Source organism: Elephas maximus, chromosome 10 (genome assembly GCF_024166365.1).
Source record: "Elephas maximus indicus isolate mEleMax1 chromosome 10, mEleMax1 primary haplotype, whole genome shotgun sequence".
Taxonomy (NCBI): Eukaryota; Metazoa; Chordata; class Mammalia; order Proboscidea; family Elephantidae; genus Elephas; species Elephas maximus.
In genome coordinates, this window is record NC_064828.1 from 72022115 (window position 1) to 72034142 (window position 12028).

At 40.4% G+C, this 12028-nt stretch overlaps 1 protein-coding gene across 3 annotated transcripts in view; it reads right to left on the minus strand.

Annotated features, from left to right (window-relative positions):
* Positions 1–1585: 1585 nt before the first annotated feature.
* Positions 1586–12028, minus strand: part of RTN1 (reticulon 1) — a 257793-nt gene continuing 247350 nt past the window's right edge. For 2 of the 3 annotated variants that reach the window (XM_049897445.1, XM_049897443.1), the window contains exon 9: positions 1587–2656. In XM_049897445.1, the coding sequence (XP_049753402.1) occupies positions 2614–2656 (43 nt within the window). In that variant the 3' untranslated portion in view covers positions 1587–2613. Of the gene's footprint in view, positions 2657–12028 lie in introns of all 3 variants that reach the window. The other variant, XM_049897441.1, reaches the window with a different exon arrangement.

Here is a 12028-nt window from a genome sequence, read left to right on the forward strand (position 1 = left end):
GTCACTCTGGGTACCCTGGGGCTCTTGGCTTGGTCCTCTTCTTGCCTGCTCACTGGGCCCTCACGTTTTTTCCATCATCATAGGAGGGAGAAAAACACTGTAAATGTAGATTCTGAAGGAGATTAACTCTACACAATAAAGCCACTAGGGGGAAAAAAAAAAACTTCCTTTAAAAGGTCAGAGAAAAAAAATTCTCTCAGTAACCATAGAAATATCAGACACCATACTTAGCTTATTATCTTCCTCAAACCAGTTCTTATGGGCTCTCTATCTTGGAAAATAATAATGCCAACTCTCCTGATCAGTTGGCCTTAGACAAGGCCGAGGCTAGATGAAGCAAGTGAGCTGCCTAGAGTGCAAAATTTAAAGAGCCACTCACTCTTAGGGTCAGCTCTGGTCTTCAAACCCCACATGTAGGCAATAGCCAATTCCTGTCCAATCTCCCTCTACAACGTCCCTCTTACCTGAATTCACCCCTGCCCATGGTGGATGCTTGGCATGTTGGACTAATTATGGACAGTCGAACATCTCTTTTTTAGTCTCACTATAGATGCTCTAGTCGAAGTCATAGTCATTTATTTCCTGTTTGCCAAGGAGTTATTTGTTACCACACAGCTATGTTACAATTATATCCTATATTCTTCTAATCCCCAGTATCTTGCACCCTCATTGCATTTCTGTGACTCCTGACATAAAGAATATAGTCTGAACTCCTTGGCACTGGCATTCGCATTTCTTCCCAGTGTGGTCTCAGGGTGTTCTCAACCCACTTTTCCTTACCTGGCACTATCATTCCCATCCAAGCACATTACAACTCATTTCAGCTTAGTACTCACCATCCTTTGCATATGGCATGCACTTCCATGACTTAGTACCATAGCTCATGTTCTTTCTTCACCCTGGGGTAAATTTTCTCCAACTGGCAAAAGCCAAATCAATACCCAGCCCAAAGGTCACTTCTCTTGAGAATACATTCTCTGTTGCTGTAGTCTTGTTTTATAGCTCATATTTCATTCTGCCTTTTATTTAGTTAGGATTTCCACATAGCTACAGTTCTACTCTGTCCCATAGGGTTGCTATAGGATGACACACAACAACAACAACAACAACTTCCCTGCCACCCCTCTCCTCAACACCAAGATGGGAAGCTTCTTGGTTGTTGGCAAAGTGCCAAGTTGCCCTTGTGTCCCTCACACCACTTTGTGCAGAAGGATAATCTATAGATGTTTATTAGACCCAAGTGTAAAACTGGACAAAAGTAGCTTTTTGTAAGTCATTATTAATATTTTTTTCTTCCACTATTACTACTTTCATTCACTTCTATCTCTTCATCTTTGACTTTTGACTCTAACAGTGAAATAAAATGGGCAACTGGACTTTTAAAAAAAGCAGCAAGGGATCGTTAGAAGACTTAACTTGGTGAGGGCAGAATTGTCATGGCCCTTATTCACAGCCCTATTCTCAGTGCTTTGCACTGAGTAGGTACTCAATATAAATACCAACAAAAGAGTGAGTTCATAGCAATTGTTTTATGCCAGTGTGGTGTTGCATATTATTTTAAAAAGTTTATGTAAGGATTTATATAATTTTCAAGTTTTCTTTCTAACCATTTAAAACTGCTGCATTAACCTCATAGAGTATACTGTAAAGAGTGTTTCTTTCCCAGTTTTACAAATCTTCAGTGATTTCTGTTAATAGCCCAAAGAAGCCATCCACCAAGCTGGGGTTGGACCAGGTGGTCCTGGAGACAGCAGGGAAGTGAGCACTTGATCTCAGCCTTCCCAGAATATCATTGGTTTCTTAGAGGTTTTGCATTTTCCTGTAAGACCACGAGAAAAGAGGGAGAACTTTGTACACGTAGTAACATTTATTTATGCATTCAGTATCAAGTACATAAGTGCAAATATCCAGAGTCCATGATTAAATCCATTAGGAACTACAGAGAAAGTAATACAAATTGTAATAAAGTTAACATGCTGGTACTCTTTTAGTTACCATACATGTAAGTCAGCCCGTCAATCCCATACAGCAGAAGTACTGCGTGTTTGTTTGAGGTTTGTTTATTTATTTATTTCAGTTATACAAAACTGATTACCATGAGTATGGTCGACTGCTTTTACTTTTACATTGTGTGTGTGTTGGGAAAACACTAAAACATCAGTCTACAAGTCTATATATATTGTTATTAAAGATTAATCCAACCAGCAACCCAGGGACATTTAAGCAATTTCCACTATTGCGTCAGTGCACCAGGAAAGGCCTAGCCACAGGGAACATTAGAAGCTACAGAAGCATGGCAGAGAGGAGAAGAAGAACACCGAAGAAGGAAAGATAACTTGGGCTCTCACCATCATGCACTTTTTTTTTTTTTTTTTTTTAGCAACACGGAATAAAAACCACATCTAATACATTTTTCTCTATACTTTAGTGCTTGACACAAATGATTCAAATATCCTACGAGTACAGAAACAGCCTAAAAACAGCTGTTTTAAAGTTTGTCTCTAAGATTATGGTACGGGGGGAAAAACAATCAATTTGCAGTAACGTGTAAGAACAGAGCTGTTACCACTCCAAACATTCCTGTTTGTGTCCAGTCCCCGGTGGGATATCAATTTACTCGGCATGCCTTTTAGCGCCTGGGATTTTAGCCTGAATCCTGAAAAGACATAATATCAAAAGATAGTAATTAATGAAATCATTTTATGTGTTCACTCTTTGTTGTTGGTTTAACTAGCTAAGAGCTTAGTACTCTGGAAGGTATTATAGTTTTATATATGAGTGTCTATACATACTTTTCTATATAACAATAAAGTATAATAAAGAATAAAGGTGATGTCTGACACAAGAAAGCCCCATTCTTTAGATTATGGCTTTTTAGTCAGATGAGTATTATCTCAGTCATCCAGTGCTACTATAATAGAAGTACCACAAGTGGATGGTTTTAACAAAGAAAAATTTATTTCCTCACAATAAAGTAGGCTAAAAGTCCATATTCAGAGTGTCAGCTCCAAGGGAAGGCTTTCTCTCTCTGTTGGCTCTGGAGGAAAGTCGTTGTCCTCAATCTTCCCCTGGTTGAGAAGCTTCTCAGGCGCAGGGACCCCAGGTCCAAAGGATGCGCCCTGTTCCTGGTGCTGCTTTCTTGGTGGTATGAGATCCCCCAGTCTCTCTACTTGCTTCTCTCTTTCATATCTCAAGAGATTGCCTCAAGACACAATCCAATCTTGTAGGTTGGGTCCTGCCTCACTAACACAACTGTCACCCATCCTTTCTCATTAACATTATAGAGGCAGGATTTACAACATACAGGGAAATCACACAATACCAGGAATCATGGTCCAGCCCAATTGATACACATGTTTTTGGGGGGTCATAATTCAATCTGTGACAAGTAGGTTGATACATTTTAGGCCTGCAGAAGCTGTGACATATTTAGGGTAATCTTTAACCAAACCGAGACACTTCTGAAAGAGAAAGAAGGTACTAATTATGCCAGGCCAATGGGCATAAATACGGATGACTCCAGGTAAAGGGTCTATATAGTCACCCTTGGCAGAGTAAAACTACCCAGAATTGGAATCAAGAAACCTGGGTCCTAGTCCCAGCTCTGCTACTACCTAGCTGTGTGACATGTGGCCAGCCCCTGAGCTTTTCCGATTCTAGAGCACTCATCTTTAAAATGTGGGTGTAGACTAGATACCTCAAAAAAAATATTCTGTGATTCTAACAGTATGATACCAATATTTTAGGACAGGTTTACACTAGATGAATTTGGATTTGTTAATTCAAAGCTTTATGAGCTCATCATGCCAATTTTGACTGAGATGTTACTCTGTGCTAGGTACCCTTCCAGGTGCTGGAATTCAGTTGTCAACAAAAGGGAGAAGGTGCCTACTCTCATGGGGCTTTCATTCCATTAGGGGTTGAGTAGCCAAAATAAATAAGCAGACAAACAAGAGAAATTCAGATGGTGATAAATGCTATGAAACAAAACAAGATATTGTGCTAGGAAGTGAATGGACAGCAATGACAAGGTGGGGTGGTGCCGACTTTAAATTCACTGATCTGAGACACAGATGCCTTCTGAACAGGAAAGGGTCACTAGGCAAAGATCAGGGCATGAGGTGTCTTGGGAAGGGGAAATAGTGAGGGCAAAGGCCCTAAAGTGACGATAAGCCTGGGAGCGAGGGGTGTTGTGGCCACTGCACTTGGAATGTGGAGAGGGGAGGTCTGAGAGGCAGGCAGTAAGCAGGTGGTGTCAGAACTTGTGGGCCATGGTGAGAAGCTGAGATTCTATTCAGTGTGATGGGACATCACTGATGAATTTTAGGCAGGTAGATGATGTGATCTGATGCCTGTTTCATGAAAATCACTATGGGTGCTGTGTGAAGACAATGGGGAAATAGAGGTGGGAGCAATAAAGGATGGAGGGTCCATGTGCCAGAGGCAATGGCCTGGATTATACGGTGGACACAGAAATGCAGAGATATGAACAGTCTGGGGATCTGTTTTGGAGATGGAGCTGACAGATCCCCTGACATGTTGATGGACTGAATGGGTGGGCAAAGGAAAGGGGGGCAGGCAATCAAGGGAAATTCTTCTGTTTTGGGACTGGGCAGCCAGATGAATGATAGTGCCATTTACCGAAATAGTGATGACTGAGGAAAAACACATCTTGGTGAAATTGCAAGATATGTTTGGCCATGTTGAGTCTGAAATGTCTAAGGGATATTGGACAGAAAATATAAGAGACATAGGTAGATAGACCTGACACTCAGTAGAAGAGGTTTGGGCTGGAGACACAAGTTTTGGAGCCCTTGTAGTAGAGATAATGGTTTGAGCCACACGACTGGATGAGAAGTAGGTCAGAGGAAGAGAAATTGGAGAGGACACTGAGAGAAAGTGGCTGAGGCTAAGGCAGTGAAACGATAGCTGAGAAGAGTATTTATCAAAGGCAGTGTGGTCATGGTGAGGACTCTGACAGGCCAAATGTAATGAGGATTGGGAGGAGGTTACAGGATTTACAATGTGAAGGTTACTGGTGATCTTGGCAAGAGCAACTTAAATGCTCAGGGTGAAGGCATGATTGAGTTGGAGAAAACGGGAAGAGAGGAAAATAGAGATACTAATAGCAAAGTTCTTCTGAGAATTTTTGCCATAAAGGGTTGCAAAGAAATGGGGTGCAAGGTACTTCGAAACATGGAATCAAGGTTTTTTTATTATGGAAATAAGCCAGTAGAGGGAGAAACTGATAATGCAGCAAAGAGTTAAGCATTCCAGACACCTGAGATCTGTATACTGCTTTTCAAAATAGTTTAATACAAAATTTTTAATTTTGAAGAACTTAGACTATTACATTAGGCTGGATGTTAACTAATTCTACTTTCTTCCCAACGCAGAAGTCCTTTCTATCACATCTGTGACAGTGGTCAACTAACTTCTACTTGAATACTTGAATGTCAGGAGTTCACTGCTTCGTGGAGCAATTTGTTTCATTGTTGAACAACTCTAAATGCTACTGTTGTTTCTTATGTTTAATTCAAATTTCAGAAATTCCAGAACGTCCACTCACTGCCCTTTAGAGAAAAACAGAAAGCCTGCTCCTTTCACCATGATAAATCTCCAAATATTTAAGGATGGCTATTGTGTTCTTTTAAAGTCACCTCTTTTCGAGGTTAATCATCCCCAGTTTCGTTTAGTGGTTTTCACTCGCCACTGTCAGATTTTCAATACTCAATACCCTTGTCACCTTTCTTTGGCATTACTCCAGTATATTAATGCATCTCTTAAAATTTCCAATGCTGTAATCAAACCACAGGTGTGGAATGGCCAATATGGAATGTAATAGCACTATGGCTTCTTTCAATTTAGACTTTATACTCTTAATAACATCTACATTCGCTTTGAGTTTTTAAAAAGATGATGCTTCAGCACATCAGTGACTCACAGTTGGTTGTGATCAGTTAATTAAAACCCCCCAGGTATTTTTTAAACACACTACCCTTAAATCCTATCTCAACTGGTCCTCCCTCATTCTGTTTGTAAAGTTGCCTTTTTAAAAATGTAAATATAGGACTTTACTTTTCCTATTAATTCCATTTTATTGATTTAAGCTCAGCATTCCAGCTTACTTAAGATCACTTGATTCATTTTGAATCTGAGCTTACCACCTTTGGAATTTGCTTTTGCTCCAAGCTGTGTGTCACCTAGAATTTTGATAAGTATATTTGGCTTGTCTTTGCCTAGTTACGTGAAGTAATTGGGTTGAAGGTAATGGGGTCAAAATCAGGGCCCTGTGTCACATCACTACACCCACCTGAGACAGATAGTTGATGGATTAATGAACTGCTTTTTCAACCTTCTAGAACTCTATTCAACAGTGCTATAATCTGGACCATACATACAATATTTCCATTTTCTCCACAAGGGCACCAGGAAGGCTTGTTGAGTACCTTAATGAAATCAAAATACTCACTAGATAGGGCAGTCCATTTGACTCTTTGGTATTTACTTACATATTAATGGAGCCCTGAAGGTGCAATGTTTAGGCATTCAGCTGCTAACCAAAAGATCAGCAGTTTGAATTCAGCAGCTGCTCCTTGGAAACCCCATGGGGCAGTTCTACTCTGACCTATACAGTTGCTATATGAGTCAGAATCGACTCAATGGCAATGAGTTTTTTTGTTTGTTTGTTTGGTACCTAATTCATTCTAGAATTTTGCTTGAAATTAGGCATTCAATTCATCATATGGTAATTTCTAGAGGCTACTCTTCTCTCTTTTGAAAAATAGTGACACTCCTATCCAATTTTAGTTTTCAGGGATGTCCTTCATTCTTCGATATTTATCAAATATCACCAAAAGAGCTTCCAGGTAAAACCTGAGGCTCTTTTATCATCTTATATAACTCACCTGAACATAGGAAGCTGTATTCTCTCAAGGCAAATTTTTTATTATGTTCTTACTTACTTAAAGCTTTAATTCCCTCTACAATATTTGCTTTACTTTTTTAACTTTGGAGACTTTTTTCCTTATTTTCAAAATTCTAATAAACCAAACCTGTTGCCGTTGAGTTGATTCTGACTCATAGTGACCCTATAAGACAGAGTAGAACTACCCCATAAGGTTTCCAAGGAGCGCCTGGTGGATTCGAACTGCTGACCTTTTGGTTAGCAACTGAGCTCTTAACCACTATGCCACCAGGGTTTCCTAAGTAAGTAAATAAGGCAGGCATTATTACCCCCAATTGAGACACAGAAACTTTAAATGACTTGGACAGGGTCATCCACCCACTCAGTATAGAGGAGGAACTTGCACTGAGGTCTTCTGACCCCATCTGGGACTGCCCTCCACATGCCTCTTAAACTGACCTTTAAAAAGTAATAGGATAATGGTGATGACCAAGGTATATATACTTATTGAGTGTTTTCTATGTGTCACTAAGAGTACTTTACATTGTCTCATTTAATTCCCAACAACTCTATGAATTATTACTATTTCCTAGTTATAGATAAAAAGCCTTAAAGAGTCAAAAAACATGTATGATGAGCACATAAAAAAATGCCAGAAATTAACTCAAACCAGTTTCTTTTTTATTCCAAGGATCATGATCTTAATTGTTCTACTAAAATGGTATAAATTCCTTGGCTGGAATTATTCTTAAACAGGATCAGAATTTCTGAGGTTAAAGGGACCTTAAAGGAAAGATCCTACTAAGAAATTTCCTTTCAAATTTAGTTCCAGGAAAAACACATTCTCTTGAAGAACTGCTTTCCTCCTTTCTGATAATAAGAACTATGTAACTTACCCAGTTCCCCTTTTTGTCCTAGCTACCAAGTTCAGAGCCAAATCTGAAGCCACATTAGTGCTCACGGTTAACATATTTCCCTTCTAATTTCTTTTCACAATCTTGATTTCTGATTTTAATTTAACAACTACATTGCATATAAGCTGTATTCTTTGTTATCTTTTCCCATGCTTTAACTGGCCTATTCCCTCATCACTTTTGTTTGAATTGTGATAGCCTCCTAGCTGATGGCCATATCTCTACTCTTTTCCTGCTCTAATTCTTCTCCCACTAGACTGTCATAGTGATCTTTGTAAAACACAAATCTGATCGATTCCTTTCCCTGCTTAAAAACATCAATTGTTTGCCATTCCCTATTAGATAAGAGTCAAAAGACCTTAGAGCATTCCCCACCTGACTCCAGCCTATCTTTCCAGTTGACCTTTCCACTCATTTAAGCTTCAGACACACTGATTGACTCATTGCTCCCGAACATGACCAACATTTTCATACTTCTCTGCCTTTGCTTATGTTATTTCTTCTTGCAATGTCTTTCCCCTTATTATCCACCTGATAAATGTTTACTCATATTTCAGGGCCCAGGTTGAATGTCACCTCATCTTAGTGACTTTTCATTTCCCCCTCCAGAGAGGAACAGTTCTCCCCTTATCCCTCTTACCTTAACATTTTACACAACTGTACTGTAGTTCTTATATTGCCTTATAGTTTTTTTTTGTTTTACAATTTTGTCTGCACCAAAAGGCTGAGAGCTCTTCTAGGTCTGAGATCATGTCATGTATCTTGGTACCCTCTGAGCCGGTTGATATGCAGTAGTTGGGGCATAACAGGCACTCCTTTTTTTGTGAACCAATCAAACAATTATTAGATGTGATTTGCTCAGGATCCCCAATCTAAGTACAGGACAACTTAGGACTAGAAACCAGATCGTCTATCTCCCAGTTTCCAAACTCCTATGTAGTGTTCTTTGCCATAGTCCCATACACACCTCTAGCTGCCAAAAAGTCACAGGAAGTTCATTATAATATAGATTCCAGGTACCCACCCTCAGATATTCTAAATCTGCAGGTTTGTTATGGAGTCTGGGAAATAAATTTTTTAACAGGTTCCTCAGGTTTGGGCACCACCAAGTTTCATGCTATACAATGCTGTCATAACTGAATAAAAAATAATGACTATTTTACCCTTAATTTGCTGATATTCACTAGATGTTGGTTACACTTGGGTCCAAGCTGACAATTCCAGGCATTCTGAAATGTGTTGTAGATCTGATACAGATTCAAATTCCCCATAGTACCCTGTGAGTCCCTAATGACTTTAACAGGAATGTAAATAGTACACAGTAAAAAACAAAATCTTCATATACTGCAGCAGGGAACTCTAACTGATGACATGCAACCTAATAGCAGTTGTTGTTTCTTAAGTGCCATCAAGTCCCTTCCGACTCATAACAACCCTATGTACAACTGGACAAAACACTACCCAGTCCTGAGCCATCCTCACAATTGTTGCTATGTTTGAGCCCATTGTTGCAGCCACTGTGTCAATCCATCTCGTTGAGGGTCTTCCTCTTTTTCACTGACCCTCTACATTACCAAGCATGATGTCCTTCTCCAGGGACTGATCCTTCCTGACAACATGTTCAAAGTATGTGAGACGTAGTCTCGCCATCCTTGCTTCTAAGGAGCATTCCGGTTGTACTTCTTCCAAAGCAGTGTTTTTCTTTCTTTTGGTCCAAAAAAAAAACCCAAACCCACTGCCGTCGAGTCGATTCCGACTCATAGCGACCCTATAGGACTGAGCAGAACTGCCTGATAAAGTTTCCAAGGAGCGCCTGGTGGATTCAAACTGCCAACCTCTTGGTTAGCAGCCATAGCACTTAACCACTATACCACCAGGGTTTTGGTAGTCCATGGTATGTTCAATATTCTTTGCCAACACCACAACTCAAAGTAGGCTACTGCCCGCTTTAAAGGAGAGGAAGTGCTGCAGAAGGAGGAGCGTCTGAGAGGGGAGGTTCATTCCAGAGCTGTCTAAGGAGGAGAGGAGGCAGCCAGCAGCCTCACCTGAGGGGGGCAGAGCCACACAGGGAGTGTCCGGTAGAGAAGGTGCTCTTGAAGCTGTCTGAGTGGGGAGGCCTCTCATGCCCAGGAGCCTGGGGAGGAGGGTTTGGCCTGTGGGACAGGGCCCACGTGGGGGCAGCTGCCATGTCCCCGGGTGTCCAACAGTATCTGTCCCCCCGGAACCACATGGATGAGAGCTTGTACCTGTTCAACAGCATCTCCAACCACTGCTACTCTGCCACCACATCCATTGTGCTCTTCCTCAACAAGGAGGACATATCCTCCAAGAAGATCAAAAAGGCTCAACTTAGCACCTGCTTCCACACGCATATGAGGTGACTGAAAACACCACGGCTCGGGTCAGGCACACCTTGGTCCTTCAAGGTGACATCTTTGCTTTTCAACACTTTAAAGAGATCTTTTGCAGCAGATTTGCCCAATGCAACGCATCATTTGACTTCTTGACTGCTGCTTCCAGAGGGGCTGATTGTAGATCCAAGTAAAATGAAATCCTTGACAACATCAACCTTTTCTTCGATTATCATCATATTGCTTATTGGTCCAGTTGTGAGGATTTTTGTTTTCTTTATGTTGAGGTGTAATCCATACTGAAGGCGGTACTCTTTGATCTTCATCAGTAAGTGCTTCAAGTCCTCTTCACTTTCAGCAAGCAAGGTTGTTGATGAGTCTTCCTCCAATCCTGATGCCCTGTTCTTCTTCACAGAGCCCAACTTCTCAGATTATTTGCTCAGTGCACAGACTGAATAGGTGTAGTGAAAGGATACAACCCTGACACACACCTTTCCTGACTTTAAACCACGCAGTATCCCCTTTTTTCTGTTTGAACAACTGCCTCTTGATCTATGTACAGGAGCACAATTAAGTGTTCTGGAATTCATTCTTTGCAATGTTATCCATAATTTGTTATGATCCACACAGTCAAATGCCTTCGCATAGTCAAGAAAACAAAGGTAAATATCTTTCTGGTGTTCTCTGCTTTCAGCCAGGATTCATCTGACATGAGCTATGATATCCCTGGTTCCATGTCATCTTCTGAATCCAGCCTGAATTTCTGGCAGTTCCCTGTTGATATACTGCTACAGCCACTTTTGAATGATCTTCGGCAAAATTTACTTGAGTATGATATACATGATATTGTTTGATAATTTCCACATTCAATTGGATCACCTTTCTTGGGAATAGGCATAAATATGGATCTCCTCCAGTTGGTTGGTCACATAGTTGTCTTCCAAATTTCTTGGCATAGATGAGTGAGCACTTCCACCGCTGCATCTGTTTGTTGAAACATCTCAATTGGTATTCCATCAATTCCTGAGCCTTGCTTTTTTCCAATGCCTTCAGAGCAGCTTAGATTTCTTCCTTTAAGTACCATGCATTCTTGGTCATATGCTAACCCCTGAAATGGCTGAATGTTGACCAATTCTTTTTGGTATAGTTACTCTGTATATTCCTTCCATCTTATCTGGATGCTTCCTGTGTTGTTTAATATTTTCCCTGTAGAATCCTTCAATTTTATAACTCGAGGCTTGAATTTTTTGTTCAGTTTTTTTCAGCTTGAGAAATGCCGAGAGTGTACTTCCCTTTTGGTTTTCTATCTCCAGGTCTTTGCACATTTCATTATTTAACACTTCACTTGGTCTTCTCGAGCCACCATTTGAAATCTTCTGTTCAGCTCTTTTACTTCATCATTTCTTCCATTCACCTTAGCTGCTCTGTGTTCAAAAGCAAGTTTCAGAGTCTCTTCTGACATCCATTTTGGTCTTTTCTTTCCTTTCTGTCTTTTTAATGACCTCTTGCTTTCTTCATGTATGATGTCCTTAATGTCTTCCCACAACTCTTCTGGTCTTTGGTCATTAGTGTTCAATGAGTGAACTCTATTCTTGAGGTGGTCTCTAAATTCAGGTTGGACATACTCAAGGTTGTATTTTAGCTCTTGCGGACTTGTTTTAATTTTCTTCAGTTTCAACTTGAAGTTGCTTAGGAGCAATTAATGGTCTGTTTTGAAGTCGACCCCTGGCCTTGTTCTAACTGATGATGTTGAGCTTCTCCATCTTTTCTTTCCACAGATGTAGCCAATCTGATTCCTGTTTATTCCATCTGGTGAGGTCCAAGTGTATAGTCCTCGTTTATGTTGTTGAAAAAAG